Source organism: Schistocerca americana, chromosome 6 (genome assembly GCF_021461395.2).
Source record: "Schistocerca americana isolate TAMUIC-IGC-003095 chromosome 6, iqSchAmer2.1, whole genome shotgun sequence".
Classification (NCBI taxonomy): Eukaryota; Metazoa; Arthropoda; class Insecta; order Orthoptera; family Acrididae; genus Schistocerca; species Schistocerca americana.
This window is the reverse complement of record NC_060124.1, coordinates 295,357,751-295,378,313: the sequence shown is the minus strand read 5'-3', so window position 1 is coordinate 295,378,313 and position 20,563 is coordinate 295,357,751. Positions and strand designations below refer to the sequence as shown.

At 36.4% G+C, this 20,563-nt stretch overlaps 1 protein-coding gene across 2 annotated transcripts in view; it reads left to right on the top strand.

Annotated features, from left to right (window-relative positions):
* The window catches only part of LOC124619853 (YLP motif-containing protein 1), a 669,202-nt gene that overhangs the window by 617,305 nt on the left and 31,334 nt on the right, over positions 1–20,563 (top strand). For both annotated transcript variants that reach the window (XM_047146465.1, XM_047146463.1), the window contains exons 10-11: positions 16,454–16,634; positions 17,145–17,315. In XM_047146465.1, the coding sequence (XP_047002421.1) occupies positions 16,454–16,634; positions 17,145–17,315 (352 nt within the window). The remainder of the gene's footprint in view (positions 1–16,453; positions 16,635–17,144; positions 17,316–20,563) is intronic.

The window sequence follows — 20,563 nt, the reverse complement described above, 5'->3', positions numbered from 1 at the left end:
TAGCTTGAAGTTCATATTGATGTCTAAGCTGCTGTAGATGTAATTATTGCACATGTGGCTAGAAAATTGAGACAATGTATGACGTTACAGTACAAGTTAGTTTCATCAAGAAGGCTTTTAATTTATTGAATAAAATATGAGAGTGTTTTGACAGGTCTGGTAATAGTTACTCCCCCAGAAAGCTCAAGTTTCAGGTTAGGGAACAAGGAAGAAGTCACTTGGGGCTAAGTCTGGTGAATAAGGTGGATGAGGAACCAGTTCAGAGCCCAATACATGATGTACTTTTACCGTTGTTATCACAAATGTGTGGGATTGTGCATTATCCTGGTGAAAGAGCAGATTTTTGTGTGCCAACCTTAGTCTTTTTTTTTTCAGCCAGTGCAAGTTTCAAATGATCCAAGAATAAAGCACAATAGAATCCCACTATAGTTCAGCCTGTCTCAAGTAATCTATGAGGATTGTTCCTTGGTAAACCCCCCTCCCCCCCCCCCCAAAGAAAATCAGTGACTATCACCTTACCAACTGAGAAAATGGTCTTTGCCTTTTTAGTGCACTTTCACCAATCTTTGTCCATTTTTGTGACTCTGGTGTGTAATGATGGATATAGCTTTTCATCAAAAGTCACAAATCAGCTCAAAAAGTCTTACAGATTGCTATTAAACATTGCCAGACATTGTGTTGAAATGTTTTGCCAGATGTGCTTTTGGTAGCCTGCAAGAAATCGTGACACTCACCTCACACACAGATTTTTTGTAGCCAGTTCTCTGTGCAGGATATTATGTACTTCGTCAGTTTATATGCCTACAGTCTCAACAATCTCATGAATTTTTATTCAGTGGTCTTGCATTACCATATCATGGGTTTTGTCAGTGGTTTGCTTTGTAGTGACCTCAATTGGATGGCTGGAGGGCACTTCATTTTCAGTGCTTCTCTGGCTACATTTAAATTCATTAATTCAGAAATGAATGGTCTTTAATGATGGTGCAGAGTCCACCTGAATTTTATCCAAATCTGGTTTGATTTGTGTGGTGTCCAACCCTTCAACTGAAAATGTTTAATAAGAGCAAAATACTCAGTTTCCTCCATTTTCAATCACAATTGGCTTACAGACCAATTCAGGTGGCTGTTAACAATAAACTAGATGCTGTACATTGTTGAAATTCTTTATGCAATCCATGAAACAATCAAGCTTAACAGTCATGACGGTGCAAAAAAATGTTTCATTCTTTGATGGAAACTTACCAGACTTACCAAACCACCATAGTATAGTACACCAATTCCTGTAGCACAGTTCTTATGATAATTTTGAATAATGTACCCTTTACTAACAATGAAAAAAATTCCTTGTTTGTTCACTGCAATCGTCTCAAAAATGTAAAGTATCTGTTGGATGATGAAACTAAACAGTTTCTTTACATCATGCACGCCTGATAAAAGAAAAATCAATACATTCAAGCATATCACTGTAATTATTAACTTTATTTAGGCAGAATTGGGATGGAGTCAGAAATGGTTTTTGCCATTCTGCACATAGTGCTACATACCAGGCATAATTGCTCAAAATTGTAAAACACAGTGATGTTAACAGACAATTCACAAATGACTAATGTTCAACAATAGTATTGGATGCTATGATTGTCTGACAATTTTCTAAAAAATGCTTTACACTGTGGAAACATTTTGTTATTGAGAGGCTGAATGGCAGAATTAGTTCTGAGTGGCATCTGAATTACCTTCATCATGCTCCTAAGTAAGACCAGACATACTATGCTTCAGTGAACATCGACTAATTGAAAGTAAATTAGGTAATGTTGCAATGAAGGGTGGTGGCATTTGTATATATATATTAAAACAGGTACTCTCCTAACGAATGTAAACAGTGAAGCTGCTACATTGCCCATAGCTAGAGAAAAAGACTTTGAAGTTACTGGTATAGTGACAGAGGATTTTTGAGTGTTTTGTGTGTACAGATCACATTGTGGCAATATTAGCATCTTTCTGAAAAAAATTGCTAACTTATTGAGAATGAATAGAAGAGAAACCTTATTGTATGTGGAGACTTCAACATTGACATGGTAAAAGACACAAAAATAAGACAGGATTTTGAAAAATTGTTAATACAGCACAACATGAAAGTAACAATAACTGCACCAACAAAGTGAGACAGTTATTGGCAACATAATTACTAATATGTTTAATTATGAGTAACATGTAGTTCAGACAGAAATATCTGATCATCATGGACAACTAATCAGATTTTGCAGAAGTAATGACACAGTATCAGAACCAAAACAAACAACCAAAGAAACTAGGATCATCAGTGAACAAAATATCAACATCTTTAGAACAATGTTAAGTGAGGAAACCTGGAATGGAACCCTACAGGCCCAGAGTGTAAATGAAAAATATGATGCATTTTTTTCAACAATTAAATACCATTTTATGTAGCATTTCCCAAAGTAAAGAGACAAGAAAGTCTGAAAGATCAAACACAGTGGATTACCAGTGAAATACTATAACAGCGAAGGAAGCTGCAGGATATGAGACGGATGGGCAAAGCTGGAAAATATAAAATGTTAAAAAATATGTATAGCAAAACAATAAGAGAAGCAAAAGCAAGAGCAATTGACACCACCATCGAACTCAGAAAACAAGGCAAAGGCAGCTTGGAATGCAATTAATGCTGAAAGAAAGGAAAATGATGGGTCAAACAAAGAAGAAGGTATTAAGTCAATTAAAATAGACAACACAGTGGTCACAGATGGTATGGAAATAGCATACATACTGAATAATAACTATATCATTGTAGTAGAAAACTTAAAATTGGAAAGAAATAGTCAAAAACAAAAGAGCATTAAGGTACCAAAAAGATCATGTAGCACTGTGTTCTTAAGACCAGTCATGGAAGATGAACTAAGGAAACCTATACAGAAACTGAAGTCTAAGAAATCAGCTGGTGATGATGAAATATCAAATCATGTAATAGAGCTGGTAAGTGAGCAGATAATAACACCACTGCTGAACATAGCAAACTGTTCTTTCAGATATGGATTTTTTCCAGGAAAACTGAATATAACGAAGGTGATGCCAGTGTAAGAGAAAGGAGATAAGGATGACCCCAACAACTACAGACCAGTTTCACTTGTATCAGGTTTCTTGAAAATCCTAGAAATGCTTATGTATACCAGATTAGTTAATTATATGAATATAACTGAGAGAAACATTCCACATGGAAAAAATATATCTAAAAACAAAGATGATGTAACTTACCAGATGAAAGTGTTGGTATGTTGATAGAAACACTAACAAACACAAACACACACACAAAATTCAAGCTTTTGCAACCCACGGTTGCTTCATCAGGAAAGAGGGAAGGAGAGGGAAAGACGAAAGGATATGGGTTTTAGGGGAGAGGGTAAGGAGTCATTCCAATCCTGGGAGTGGAAAGAGTTACCTTAGGGGGAAAAAAGGACAGGTTTGGGCCAAACTCTTTGCCTTTACATATCTCTGCCTGTGTCTGTATATGTGCGGATGGATGTGTGTGTGTGTGTGTGTGTATACCTGTCCTTTTTTCCCCCTAAGGTAAGTCTTTCCGCTCCCAGGATTGGAATGACTCCTTACCCTCTCCCTTCAAATCCATATCCTTTCGTCTTTCCCTCTCCTTCCCTCTTTCCTGATGAAGCAACCATGGGTTTTGAAAGCTTGAATTTTGTGTGTGTGTGTGTGTGTTTGTGTTTGTTAGTGTCTCTATCAACATACCAACACTTTCGTTTGGTAAGTTGCATCATCTTTGTTTTTAGATATAGATTAGTTAATTATTTGGACAAACATAACATTCTCATACCCTCACAACATGGTTTCAGAAAGGGTAAATCTACAGAATCAGCAATTGCCAGTCTATCAGAATACGTTTTACAGTTCTTAGATGAAAAGAAAGGTTTTCTCTGCAATGTTTCTGGATCTTTCAAAAGCATTTGACACCATTGACCATGAAATGCTGATACAAAAATTAGGCAACTATGGCATTCGAGGGCAACCAGGTGAATGGATAAAATTATACTTATGCAACCACAAGCAGTACATATCATTAGGAAACTCATACCAATCAGAAACCAAACCCATCAAATATGGAGTGCCGCAGGGTTTGGTAATGGGGTCATTGTTATTTAATGTGTTCGTAAATGATATAGGTGTTGAGGAGGATTAGTTAATTGTTTGGACAAACATAACATTCTCATACCCTCACAACATGGTTTCAGAAAGGGTAAATCTACAGAATCAGCAATTGCCAGTCTATCAGAATACGTTTTACAGTTCTTAGATGAAAAGAAAGGTTTTCTCTGCAATGTTTCTGGATCTTTCAAAAGCATTTGACACCATTGACCATGAAATGCTGATACAAAAATTAGGCAACTATGGCATTCGAGGGCAACCAGGTGAATGGATAAAATTATACTTATGCAACCACAAGCAGTACATATCATTAGGAAACTCATACCAATCAGAAACCAAACCCATCAAATATGGAGTGCCGCAGGGTTTGGTAATGGGGTCATTGTTATTTAATGTGTTCGTAAATGATATAGGTGTTGAGGAGGAAGAAAAGAAAATATTGTATGCTGATGATGTGAGAATACTAAAAAGTGACGAAAATATGGAACAGCTTGAGAGAAGAGCATACATATCTGCAAATGTCACAGCTCAATGGCTATTGGAAAATGAACTGGTTATAAATCTAAAAAAGACTATGTATGCAGTGTTTAAAAACAAGGAGAAGGCTGTAGACATGGATTTAGAGGTTGATGAAACAAGGCTGGAAGAAGTAGAATCTGCTAGATTCTGAGGTATTCTTGTGGATAATGAACTGAAATGGAAAAAAAAACATACTAATAATGTCTGTAAGAAACTGAACTCTGTCATATTCTTAATGATGCAGCTATCACAGTATTCAGACAAGAACAGTGTATCATGGACTTTTCAAACCACACTTACAGTGTGGAGTGACTGTGTGGGGAAACTCAAATAAACAAGAGACAAAACGAGTGTTTACATTACAAAAAAGCAGTTAGGACCATTTTAATAAGAAAGACCTCTGAAACGTGCAGAAACTGTTTCAAGAAGTTAGGTATCTTAACTTTTTCAGACTACTAAGAAGTCTGCCTAAAAACCTGCAAGATAGTGTACTTGACAATGACTTTCCAAAGAAACTTAAAGACTATCTCATTGAAAAAGAGTTTTACAGTGTTGCAGAATACTTATGCCATTAAATTTGTATATATTGTTATTCATTATCAGTGATGTAAAAATGTAAGCTAAAGGGGTAGAAAAATAAATGATAATGAATGTTACTACTTTGACATGTCCTATATTACATGTACATTAACTGTACACAATGTAATCTTACAGGATCAAATAAAATTCAGTTCAATTCAGTTCAGAGGAATTGTTATGTCAAGACCAAGACTCCAACAAAACAACAAATTAATTTCTGCAGCTGGTAAGAAGATGTTTCAGCTGTAATTGAAAATTATTCTCTACCATTTTTCCAGATTTTGCTACATTGGTTACTTTTGCAACTAGACAGTCCTAATTTGCCTGAAGGTTCATGAAGACAGATACAAAACTGTGGAAACATTATCCAGTGATATATATTTTTGCCATTCATTGACTGTACAAGTGACTCTATTTTTTTCACTTGAAATGATATGGTGTGGTTCATACATAGATCTTGCATTAAAACTGACTGATAGCCTTTATACACAGCATTTTATGGGATAACAAAAAGCTGTGTATTCACTTCAGCTACTAATTTCTCTACAGTATTAACTGTTAATGACATCTGTACACATTTACTTTTAGTAAAATTTGTAGCTTTGTGACTTCATTTTCTATATAATTTCTTGAATCTGTGTACCAGAGGACACAGTCTTATGGATCTCCCTCAGTACTGGCATACTGAATATCATGAACAGTTCCAAATCTTTCAAGTAGTTCTTCTTTCACACTTTTTTGAGTTTCATTTTGGCACATATTTCATACTTTATGTAAATCTTTCTTCTATTTATGCAATGTACATATGTTCAGATTTCATGAAACAAAAATAGTTTTTCATACTGGTACTGCTAAACTTGAAGTGCTTTTTCTCTCCTATGTTTAACCAAAAAATTTACAACTTCTTCTTTGTCACGGGTAACTATTATTGTACATATTTCCTTTGGGTTTGGAAGGTATTCTATTTTTGTTATGGACTTTAACTAGCCCAACAACCATCATTTGAACCACAATTCACAGAATCATCAGAGTTATTTCCTGTTTTGTCTAATGTTTACACAATTTCTAATGAAATATTGACACCATTTGAATGAATTTTGAAGGAATCAACTAATAAATAACACATATGTCGATCTTCAGGAGAAGTAGATGATTTTGATTGCATAACATGTTCATCTTATTTTATCTTGGCACAAAGACAGATGCTAATAGTAAGCATGTACGAAGAAAACAAAAAGAAAATAAATCCAGTTTTATCTATGTTGTTAATGCTTAGTGATAACGCTAAGGGAACTGCTAATTGTTATGGATATTTAATAAGTTGTGAATTATAGTGAATAATAGCTGCGATCAACTGTCACAGAGAGTAACTGTGACCAATTGTTGCAGAGAAACTATCGATGAGAACTGAAATGCCAATTAAAGAAATACCCCTGCCATGTTGTGCATGTGCTACCTACTACAATTACGGTAGAAATGTACATTTCTCCAGCTATCTGGTGAGGTGCAAATGTGGCAATGTTCAGATTAAAAAAAAAAAAAAAAAAAAAAAAAATGCTTTCAGTGAGTTGTAGCAGCTGAAATTTTGACACTGTGTTTCTTTTGGTGTATTTTTCCTGTATAAAAGATTCTAAGACAGGTTTTAGCATATCATATTTCATCATTCTCTCATGAGCCTTGTCCAAACAATCTTGCATAGCTTCAATTTACATCCCAATGGATCTGAATTTCTTGTCTACTGCAACAAATACACCAGTTCCATTTCCCATTTGTCTGTCCTTTTGGTACACTGGGTGTCTTTTCAAACCTCCCACATTTCAAAGGCCTGAGGAGAAAACAACAGTAGAAACATTAATGCAGTTTCACCATATGCTAGGGAATCTCAAAGAATATATTTAATAATCATCAGTACACCTCTACTGTGAACAATTTGTTGACAAAGAATATTGAATCTGTATTCAGTTTATTGCCATTTTCTTTGTTAGATATCCTCTGTCACTGTTGCATTCCCATGAATGGTATGATATGTTAATATAAGAATATTGTCCACTTTGGTCACATACACACAGTCCTTCATGAATACCAACAAGACAAAAGCCAGTGGGGTCATGTCCAGGGCATGGGGTAGCCAGGTAATGGGTACTTTTTGTCCAGTACAGCAGTTGGGAAATTTTATATCCAGGAACTTGTGAACAGCCATTGACTGATCTGCAACCTTGTTAAAAAACGATATTGGGTTGTAAGTATGAGGTGTGACCTAAAATTATGGGGAATTTTCATTTTTCAAAATAATTTCCCCCTAACTGACTTATGTGGGCTTCTTAGCAATGCCTGTCCGATGTCCTTCGTTGTCTCTTCCAAAACACTATGATGTGTACCGCCAGAATGTACCAGAACAGTTCCAATTCCCAGAAACTTGCAATACCATTCCTTAATTGTTTTCAGGTGAATCACATCTCCATACAAACAATGAAAATCTCTTTGCGCAGTAATTGGCAATTTTGTTTCTGCAAACAATACTAATGCTTGTGCTGCTGTGGTGCACAATTTTTCCTTTGTGTGATCAAACTGCATTCTGATGACAATAGTTGCCATTCCAGACACAGGAATATAAATCCTTTGAGATGCTCTAGTGTATGATGGAATTTCATCATCATATCTCCTGCAGTTTTTTTCCTGGGCCTTTGAAATGTGGGAGGCTTGAAACAGACACCCTGTATTCTTCAATTTTCCTCCAAAATCTCACTGCTGTCAATTTTGGCTTTGAACCAGATTTCTGTACTTAGTTTTATGTGAGCTCCCCTGCTTTTAGGAGTGCTTCAAACTCCAGTCTTTTGTTATGATAGTTTTAGCATATAATCACAGAGATTTAGTTCTCTTGGCTGTAGAGGTCACTTCTTTAGATCTTACATCAATTGTATAATTCTCAGTCTCCTATAGCTAGTGTTACATGAACCAGAGAAAGTGTCACCTAATATACACAAAATTTTGTGTTCACCATGTATTGGTCTTTAAACGTTACTACTTAACTTGCGTTGACTTGTGGTTCATTGATGTTGTAGATGCTGCAAATAATGAGAACATCACAAAAATTTCAAGCTTGACAAACTATTTATTGACATCAGCTGATCAACAGAATTGACATCAGTGCAAACTACCGATGAAACTCAGCTATACCGAACTGAACTGCACTGACTCTTGAAGTAAACAAAACTTGACTGACTGCCCCCATGCAGCTTCACTGCGTTCCTTAAATATAATTTTAACAATTGCTACCATTGTTAATTTATTACAAAATGTAACTTACAATTAAAAACAATTTCATCTAAACTAACTGCTGTTACATTTGTACAGGTTATAAAATATGTCAAATAACATAATATTTTTATCATCATCATCTTGGTTTTATGTGTGAAAATTAATTCACAATCTGATTTCAACAATTATTTTGATTTTACTTTAATTTCATAATAAGTAACTGTATGGATTTTCAAGAGGATGTCGTTATCAGGAGAAAGAAAACTGGCGTTCTACGGATCGGAGTGTGGAATGTAAGATCCCTCAATCAGGCAGGTAGGTTAGAAAATTTAAAAAGGGAAGTGGATAGGTTAAAGTTAGATATAGTGGGAATTAGTGAAGTTCGGTGGCAGGAGGAACAAGACTTTTGGCCAGGTGAATACAGGGTTATAAATACAAAATCAAATAGGGGTAATGCAGGAGTAGGTTTAATAATGAATATAGCAATAGGATTGCGGGTAAGCTACTACAAACAGCATAGTGAACACATTATTGTGGCCAAGATAGACACGAAGCCAACGCCTACTACAGTAGTACAAGTTTATATGCCAACTAGCTCTGCAGATGATGAAGAAATTGATGAAATGTATGATGAGATAAAAGAAATTTTTCAGGTAGTGAAGGGAGACGAAAATTTAATAGTCATGGGTGACTGGAATTCGAGAGTAGGAAAAGGGAGAGAAGGAAACATAGTAGGTGAATATGGATTGGAGCTAAGAAATGAAAGAGGAAGCCGCCTGGTAGAATTTTGCGCAGAGCATAACTTAATCATAGCTAACACTTCGTTCAAGAATCATCAAAGAAGGTTGTATACATGAAAGAACCCTGGAGATAGTAAAAGGTATCAGATAGATTATATAATGGTAAGACAGAGATTTAGGGACCAGGTTTTAAATTGTAAGACATTTCCAGGGGCAGATGTGGGCTCTGACCACAATCTATTGGTTATGAACTGTAGATTAAAACTGAAGAAACTGCAAAAAGGTGGCAATTTAAGGAGATGGGACCTGGATAAACTGAAAGAACCAGAGGTTGTACAGAGTTTCAGGGAGAGCATAAGGGAACAATTGACAGGAATGGTGAAAAGAAGTACAGTAGAAGAAGAATGGGTAGCTTAGAGGGATGAAATAGTGAAGGCAGCAGAGGATCAAATAGGTAAAAAGACGAGGGCTAGTAGAAACCCTTGGGTAACATAAGAAATATTGAATTTAATTGATGAAAGGAGAAAATATAAAAATGCAGTAAATGAAGCAGGCAAAAAAGAATAGAAATGTCTCAAAAATGAGATCGACAGGAAGTGCAAAATGGCTTAGCAGGCATGGCTAGAGGACAAATGTAAGGATGTAGAGTCTTACCTCACTAGGGGTAAGATACATACCTTCTACAGGAAAGTTAAAGAGACCTTTGGAGAGAACAGAGCCACTTGTATGAATATCAAGATCTCTAATGGAAACCCAGTTCTAAGCAAAGAAGGGAAAGCAGAAAGGTGGAAGGAGTATATACAGGGTTATACAAGGGCGATGTACTTGAGGACAATATTATGGAAATGGAAGAGGATGTAGATAAAGATGAAATTGGAGATACGATACTGCGTGAAGAGTCTGACAGAGCACTGAAAGACCTGAGTCGAAACAAGGCCCTGGGAGTAGACAACATCCCATTGGAACTACTGACGGCCTTGGGAGAGCCAGTCCTGACAAAACTCTACCATCTGGTGAGCTAGATGTATGAGACAGGTGAAATACCCTCAGACTTCAAGAAGAATATAATAATTCCAATCCCAAAGAAAGCCGGTGTTGACAGATGTGAAAATTACCGAACTATCAGTTTAGTAAGCCACAGCTGCAAAATACTAACACGAATTCTTATAGACGAATGGAAAAACTGATAGAAGCCGACCTCAGCGAAGATCAGTTTGGATTCCATAGAAATGTTGGAACACGTGAGGCAATACTGACCCTACGACTTATCTTAGAAGAAAGATTAAGGAGAGGCAAACCTACGTTTCTAGCATTTATAGAATTAGAGAAAGCTTTTGACAATGTTGATTGGAATACTCTTTTTCGAATTCTGAAGGTGGCAGGGGTAAGATACAGGGAGCGAAAGGCTATTCACAATTTGTACAAAAACCAGATGACAGATATAAGAGTCGAGGGGTATGAAAAGGAAGCAGTGGTTGGGAAGGGAGTGAGACAGGGTTGTAGCCTATCCCCGATGTTATTCAATCTGTATATTGAGCAAGCAATAAAGGAAACAAAAGAAAAGTTTGGAGTAGGTATTAAAATCCATGGAGAAGAAATAAAAACTTTGAGATTCACCGATGACATTGTAATTCTGTCAGAGACAGCAAAGGACTTGGAAGAGCAGTTGAACGGAATGGATAGTGTCTTGAAAGGAGGACATAAGATGAACATCAACATAGAAACACCTTCGAACTACTTCATGCTATCACTTCCCACAGATCAAATGCATGCTCTACAGAATATAACTACAATAATCTCCATTATCTTATATACTCCTAGATTCTATTCTGTCATGAAAATGTTAACACTAACTATTATACACTGTACAGTACACGCACATACATATCTAGAAAATTGTCTTTTACTCCCAGAACTATACATTGTCCCACCAATTACCTCCTGAACATCATCACAGGTTCATAAAGCTAATAACATGCACAAAAAAGTAAACATTACTTACTAATACAGATTACCCACAGTGTGTGATGGCCAGAAAGTAGTTTCTTACCAACACTTGCAATACTTATTATGTACATAGTACACACTTTAACCTAGTCATGGGACAGCACGCCACATTGTGCATGATGTGCTCCAGTTTCACAAAGTGTTTGCAAGATGGGTGCCACAGCAGCTGACTAATGTAATGAGAGAATGACATGTTGATGCTCGTGAAGAACTTTTTTGACACTTTGAACGAGAAGGTGATGGCTTCCTTGCAAGAATCATTACTGGGGATGAAGCCTGGGTTCACTTGCACCAACCGGAAATAAAGAGAGTGAGCAAGGAATGGCGCCATTAGTCATCACCAAAACCAAAGAAGTTTCCAACAGAGTCATCAGCAGGGAAGGTTATGCTGACTCTCTTTTGGGACGAAAAAGGTGTCATTTTGGAGCATTACATTGGCTAGAGGGACCACTGTCACCAGTGCATCATACACAGGTCCAAAAAAATTGTCTGTGGCCTGCAATCAAATCAAAACGATGTGGATTGCTGCCAGCAAGTGTCCTTTTGTAACATGACAATGCAAGGCCACATACTGCCCGTACAACAGTTGCAACAATCACAGACCTGCATTTTGAGTGTCTTCCTCATCCACCATACTCACCAGAGTGATTTCCAAGTGATTTTGATATGTTTGGACCACTCAAAGATGCAATGGGAGGAAAGGAGTTCCATTCTGATGAAGAGGTACACCACGTGGTGCATGAGTGGTTGCGCGGAAAATGAAAAGAATTATTTTCTAAAGGAGTTTATGCACTTTGTAAGTGCTGGAGGACTTGCATTGAGCATGGGGGATATTATGTTGAAAAATGATACAGCTTTGTATCACTTCTGTGCAATTAATAATATTTAAAAAAATATTTAAGGTAGTCATTTGACTCACCCTCATACAAGCATCGATAATCACAATGAATTGCATAAAAATGAATAATGAATGAAATTACATCACTGGATAATGATTTGATTCAGTTCAGTTCAATTCTATCTCTTTATTCACGTATTAAAAATATACATTGTATGGATGTAGTCAATTACAATATAGTATCTTACACTTAATTTGTTTCAAAAACTTGGGTGTTAAATATAAATATTTTCTATCAGTATATATAAATTATATTACTTTCCCATATTCAGATATTTTTCAGTGTTATAAAAACTATGCATCAGGAAAAACTGTGTAAGATCTACCTTGAATTTATGAAATTCTTTGATTTTCTTTATCGTAGAAGGCAATGCACTGAAAACTATTTTTGGCTGGTAGTTTACATTTTTCTGGTAGAGCACTACTTTGTGGGTGTGTCTGTGAAAATCATCTCTGTTCCTTGTTTCATGTTTATGAACCTGATTATTTAATGTTGAAAATTCCTGGTGAGTTTGCAGAAAGCATACACATTCGTAGATGTATAAGTCAGGAAGGGTCATTATTTTAAATCTTTAAAAATTTCCCTACATGACACTCCACAGGGAACCCCCTTTCATTATTCTAATAGCCCTTCTTTGGAGTTTGAAAGCTTGTTTTGCCATACCTGTATTTCTCCAGAAGATCACACCATATCTAAGCAAACTGTTCATATAAGCAACATAAGAATGTACGTCATTCCAAAATAAATGATGGTGTCTGTCTGCACCTGGCATGGCATTTCACCGATGTGAGACAGACATTTGTGGCCCTAATATTTAACCTTATGGAACAACTAATTGTGTGAGTTTCCAGCCGCAAAGGATTGTATTGCTACTGTTATTAATAAGTACTCTCTGTTTTCTCTTCGCCAAGTGTGATGACATCTAAGTAAGAGATTTCCCTTGACACCCACAGCTAATCAGTTTTTGAAGGAGCAGGTCATGATTAGGAGTATTGAAGGGTTTGGTAAGGCAACAAACGATATCTGATACACACAATCTATTATTGAAACAAGTGCTATATTTAGTGACTAATTAATATATTGCATGGGTTGTGCTGCAGCCTTCTCTAAAACTGTACTGATGGCGTAAAATAATAATGCGGGATGAATTATAGTTTTCTGTCTGATCACATGCAACTCTTTCAAATATTTTTTAAAACATTGGTAACAATGAGAAAGGCGTTTAGTTACCATTTCATCTTGTCTGCTCTTCTAATGAACTGGCCAAACTTAAGCATAGTTCAACTTCTCTGGAAATTGTCCCTCTTCAAAAGGCTAGTTAACTATGTGTGAGAGTGGATGTGCAATACTGTGATAGACTGTTTTTGTTATTCTAGTTGGAACCTCACCCAAAGTCGCTGATTATCAATTTTCATAAAATTATTTGTGTGAAATTTTTAATGTGTGTGCTTTTTCTCTCTAGCATTACTATAATTTCTGTGGTGGGAGTATCCTCAGCTAATTACATTAGAACTGCCTGTTTTACTGTGACACAATTTTCCTGTCACTAACAGCAGAGAAATTTCCTATTTTCAGGGCAGCCAATTCTTGTTTTACTCAAGATGCTCTTGTCTGAACTTAGGGTTCACTTGATTTCAGCAGTCCTAGAGCTTCCTGTTCTCTTACTGATCTAGTATATCTTACTTATCATGAAAATATAGCTGAAATGGCTGCTTGTGAATCTGAAGAATTGCCTTTGACTGAAAACTTCTCTTTTGTTTCTTAACCGTCATTACAGTTTCACTGACTCAGTTTCAGTTTCAGTGGAAGACAGTACCTCAGTCTCGTTGGTTTGGGTAATAGGTGGAATACACTGATTTCTCCTATCCATACCACTGATTCACAACTCACAGTAAAGTTGACAACCACTGACAGTCTTCATACTTCCTCTGTGGAAGAAAGAAGCCATGGGACAGGACAGTAATAAGGTACCTGACTCTTGGTAACTATCTCAACATACCCATATACAGCAGCTTCCAATTGCTTGACAGTATGTAGGGCAGTTTCCAGCTGTACACAAGCACCAAATAACTGATCCCGTGCCTCACAGTGAGGCTGCACTGTGGCTGGTGCAAATTTTTACAGAACAGTAAATAAATAACTCTGAAAAATGGTTGTTTATTCATTTTTAAATTCTGGATTTGTTAAACTAAAAGTATTAACATTTCCCTTTAAATAATAATAAGTAAAACAATATTTATATTAAGGCAACATAAAAGCTTGGGATCAACGTTACTGGTTTCTGGAAACTTTTTCGAGATTATAGTTAATCAATACAAAAAAAATAAAAAAATGTCTGTGTGTGTGTGTGTGTGTGTGTGTGTGTGTGTTCCACATCTCCTCCTAAACCACTGGATCAATTTCAACCAAACTTGGTACCCATGTACCTTACTGTCTTAAACACTCATATTATAAAAGCACAGACTATTGTAACAAGTAATGCACAAATTTTGAACTGAGCTTACTACTAACAAATACATGCAACAAAGCTTGGTGCAAGATGCAGGCATCACAGTGCCATTTTACTCTAAAACTTATTACAACATCACAAATATTTTTACCTCTAGTTCCGCAGTGAATTTTAGCTAAACTATCAGTTTTCTTTCATGAAACAGAAATCATGCAATTTAATGTGAAATACTTTTCTTAATTTTGAACCAAATTAATAATGTTTTTTTAAAAAAACTCTTTTCATTGAGTTCAGCAATTGAAAAACCAAAATCCTGTTCATTGCAGTTTTAATTATCATTAATTAATCTGTTATTAACAATATTCTTGAAAGGGGAAAGGGGTCTCATGTGAATGATTTATTACAATACTGAATTTAATTGTCATTATACAGGGTGATTCAAAAAGAATACGACAACTTTAAAAATGTGTATTTAATGATAGAAACATAATATAACCTTCTGTTATACATCATTACAAAGAGTATTTAAAAAGTTTTTTTTTCACTGAAAAACAAGTTCAGAGATGTTCAATATGGCCCCCTCCAGACACTCGAGCAATATCAACCCGATACTCCAACTCGTTCCACACTCTCTGTAGCATATCAGGCGTAACAGTTTGGATAGCTGCTGTTATTTCTCGTTTCAAATCATCAATGGTGGCTGGGAGAGGTGGCTGAAACACCATATCCTTAACATACCCCCATAAGAAAAAATCGCAGGGGGTAAGATCAGGGCTTCTTGGAGGCAAGTGATGAAGTGCTCTGTCACGGGCTGCCTGGCGGCCAATCCATCGCCTCGGGTAGTTGACGTTCAGGTAGTTACGGACAGATAAGTGCCAATGTGGTGGCGCTCCATCCTGCTGAAATATGAATTGTTGTGCTTCTTGTTCGAGCTGAGGGAACAGCCAATTCTCTAACGTGCTACATTTTCATCACTCGTTCTCGGCCGTCCAGAACTTTTCCCTTTGCACAAACACCCATTCTCTGTAAACTGTTTATACCAACGTTTAATACACCACCTATGAGGAGGTTTAACACCATACTTCGTTCGAAATGCACGCTGAACAACTGTCGTCGATTCACTTCTGCCGTACTCAATAACACAAAAAGCTTTCTGTTGAGCGGTCGCCATCTTAGTATCAACTGACTCTGACGCCTAGTCAATAGCACCTCAAGCAAACAAGTGTACAACTAAATGAAACTTTATAGCTCCCTTAATTCGCCAACAGATAGTGCTTAGCTCTGCCTTTTGTCGTTGCAGAGTTTTAAATTCCTAAAGTTGTGGTATTCTTTTTGAATCACCCTGTATTGTTTAAAGGTCAATTGGTTGATTACATCACAACCTCCATAAAAAATTTTCTCTGGAATAGGAGTGACAAGCAATTGTTTTCTCAAATGATCTCATAGAGAGCATGGCACAAAGTTTCTAGTTTTTGTATGTTTCTTCATAAATGTGTGTCATATGTATCAAAACAATACTAATTATGTGTTTTCTCACTGTTGTGTGCCAAATGTCTCCTAATCAGGCTTCACTTTGTTCTGCAACCATTCTAACATTCTTTTCAGGAAAAATCTGTTACTTATTAGTATGTTTACATTTTGGACAGTACCGTTCACAGTAAAGTTTCCAAATATTGAGATATTGTTTCTGTGTTATCTGTCACTATGGAAATCAATAACTTGGCAAAAAAGTATCCGATCATATAACTGTGGATATTATTTTCTTTAAGAGAATTATAAAAAGACATTATATCAGATTAAGCATTCATGCAGACTGTATATTTGTTCAGGTTAAGCATCAACAGCCACAGCAACAACACTTGCAACGGCAACACCACAGATTACCACCAGGACAAGTAGAAGGCAAAATTATTAACAGCCCACCTGAAAACTCACAAAGCAGAAAGAATTATGAATCAGTTGATATTGTAGTTTATACCACTCAAGAACCTTCACTACACAGGGATTCTGGTATGTATTTAAGTAATATTACTGAGTTAAAGAATTTGGCAGTTTTCAAATGTATGAATTAAATTAAATCAAATGCAACTACTAGCTTGACCTATACAAGATGGTATGCTAATTTAGTTGTTTCACTTATTTTAGTAAAAGATAAGGGTATGAGCTGCAATTTTTTTAAAATTTTCAATGTCATTTTCCATTGCTGAACAGTTCCACTATATGAAAAGTTGTTGTGTTTACTCATTCCATTGTTTGTGATCCATCCATGGTTTCTCATTATTACAGCAAAATTAATTAAAATTTTGAATCAGTCCATGAGACATACCCAGATTGATCAATTTATTTTGCACTGGGTGCAAAAGGCAAGCATCTCAGTTAAATCCCAGACAACACGAAGTTTAAGATTTTCATGTTTTATAATGTTTGCAAATTGATTTCCTGTACTTGTTCCTGTTAGAGTTTTGGTTTCATTCTTCATTTTATGTTTACACTTTTTCAAGAGTGTGTTTGGTTTTGCAGGTATGAAAGCAAGTCACAGTGAGCACAGCAAAAATAGTTCACATACCAGGCATCCTGTCTCTCCTTCTCAGCCACTAAGGTCAGAGGGACCAGATGATACTGATATCATTGTGGAGCCAGTGGATGGTGAAGCTGCTCGTCCCAGTGGTGCCATTTTATCACTTGCACTTGGTAATACACTAAAAACTGGCACCTCTCAGTTTTATTATTCAGAAATAATTTTGTAGTTGTCACCAAAGTGACATTCTTTAATGTATTTTTGTGACAGATTTATGATTTAGACATTATGAGTTATAGAAAGTTGAGAATAGAGTGAAGCCCTTCCTTCACATTTTTCTGGGAAAATGGTACTAGTGATAAATTACATTTTCAGCCCACACATAAGTTTTACATTTTATGAGCACATTGGCAGTTCATAATTACTGACAAAAAAATATGGAACTATAGTTTGTTATAATTTCAATCACGACTTTTTTCTGCCTGATTCTTATTTCATAAACACATTTAAAAGTCTTGACGTCTTAATGAATAATGTAACAGACTGTGGGCTTTCAAAAAAATGTGGCCCTCAACTACGTACCCTCAGACTCAGAGTTGAAATATTAAAAGTTTTGGCTGGTTTCGTTGTCTGAGGGCTGGGATATGTAGTTGCTGCCTTACATGCCAAATACTGCTGATTGTACGGTATACAATATGAATACACATAATGAACTGAATGGGTGAAGTTTCCTATCACTCGGCAACTGCGAATTTTGAATGTAACATAGAAATTTATAAATGAAAGATTGCAATTAAATAAAATCTGCAAGTACCTTTAAGAATGCCATTTATTACTGCAAAACACTTATTGGTGTCTCCTGCGACCATGCAAAAACTGCCCAACAATCTCCAAATATTTCCTGTGACCACCCGGCATGCCTTCCTGCCCAGCAATCGCCCACTCCCATCAAGACTCTCCATTGACTTCGGTAGTCGCCTAATGTAGAAATGAGTGCTGTGATTTTCTAGAGCGCTCCCGACATGCCTCCAAGCCAAGGTACACTCACAAACATTTTGCAACACATATGAAATAATGGATTTACCTTTAAATAACTTGAAATTAAATAAATATTTCTGTGGCTGGACCATAAAAATGCTCTAACACACATTATTAAATACATAAACATGTATCAAAGGAATAGAAACAAAAGTAGGCCAGTAGCCTAATGCCTCTGTGCTTTCTAAAACACAGTAAATATTTGACCAATTTCTTTATGAATAGTATATATCAGATATAAACAAAGACATAGACGAGTAAATATATTTATAAGCATGCTGTTACAGTTTTTTCGTGTAACTGTGTAGTACTTACGGCCTGACGCGATCAATAGTAAATGGCCACTTTGACCTCCAATATCTTATATATACATATATATGCGCCTGTATTTCATACCAATTGAAGTTTACACTAATAGCTTGCTAAAGACACACTGATTGACAAAATGAGATGAACCATATAGATTGTGATAATTCGTTGCTGGGTGTCACTTGTACAATTTACAGTCAGATAGTAAGCTTTAAACTACTAAACTTTAAACTAATAAATATATTGATAATCTGATTACACCATCAGAATCATCATGCAAATAATGGTAATGTACATGTTTCTTTTTAAGGTATCGTGTTTCCTCTGGCTATAATTAATTTCTACATGAACTGTGAAATGTATGCCATTATGGTTTTGCAAAGTCCGCCATCTTTAGTACCCCTGGCATACAGATCTCCTTCAACACAAAGCACAGTCCTTGATACAGTGTCAACATGGAATTCCCAGCCACGTGGTCAGCTTGGACCATGTGCTGGGGCTACCCGTCTTGCTCTGGCTAATGTTGAGCACCACATGGTTGCTGTCGAGCCCCGGCTTGCCGAGTAACCCATGCGGCCTCGCCAACTCTGGACTTACAATATTTTCAGGGCACCACAACTTGCCCGTTACCTCACACACCTTTAATTATTAAAATTCTGGCTTGCAGAATGTTCAGAAGTAGCACCCTTCAGATCATACAAGTACATACAAAACAAATTACAAAGAACACAACTAAGTGATTAAAACACTAGGCCAATAGTGTTTACAAATTTTTTGTAGTGGTGTGGGAGCAGCATGGATTTTGAAATAAATTTAAACTAACACAAATTATGAACAAAACAGCACATTAAATAAATGCCTGCATTTCAGTTAGGCATAAACAATTTTTTGGACAAGAAATAATTTTTTTTTAAATGCACTTTCACTTGTGTGCGATTTGGTAAGCACTTCTTGTGCCACTCACTCAGTGCTAAGGCACCTTCTTGCACTAATTTTTCTGTCACAGTACACATACTGACGCAGATTTTAGCACGAAGTATTGATCAACTCACATCAGTTTTTTTTGACCAAGTGCCTCGCAGAAATTGTCTCTGTTTCTGAATTGGGAGCTCCACCATTTATTGTGACAATTCGGTCTACAATGAAAACCAAAAGTAGAAACCTGTCAACAACAATTTCCCAAACCCAACCAGGATCCTCGCTAAAGTTTCCTTCCAGCGGAAAATGATACTTCAGGAACAGAGTCACTAGGCAAACAACTGAATCACAGTAAGGTCAAATTCCCACAAGCTCTATTTAATTGACTTTAATAAATCCTTCCTACCTCCATTCACCAAAAAATGTGTGCACATACAATTAAAATTTTAATACCCTTCAAATTGGCCACTAAATTCTTTGCCACACTCTTATAAAAAGCATAAATCAATATATATTTTTACTTAAAACCATGAGGCCACTGACCTCCATGCACAAGCAGTGCCTAAACTTCCTCCTCTTGCACACATACAGTGCCACAATAAACTAACAAATTACAAAAGAATCTCCAAGTAAAACACACAAAATTATCCCTCCAAAATTACTATCACTAATTACAAATTGGAACAGCTTTTCATTTCTCCCCTTTCTCTATAAACAGCCTCAACTCCTTCACGTTTCTTAGACCAAGAGGTTTTCCTGAGATAGGGTGTTTTAAATGGTATGCATTTGGGTGAGAGCACTCTGCCACAACAAATGGTCCATAGTATAACTCGAATAACTTCTTAATCTCCCCGTCCACTTCGCTGGAATGCTCTTTGGTGCATACAAGCACTTTGTCCCCCACTTTGTACTTCATTGGTTTGTATTGCCCATCGTGCTGCCTTTTCCTTTCAGCAGCTAACTTTTTCATGCAGGCCTTTACTACCTGCTCTCTTTCAGCAGCTGATTCAGTTTTTTGCGACAGGAATTCTACCATTTCTGTGAGTAGGAACTTTGGTTTCACCCCAGTCATTACTTCCAAAGGTGAGTACCCCACAGCCTTACTTTTTACACTGTTTAGCACATCCTCAAATGTGCTCATGTACTCCACCCACTT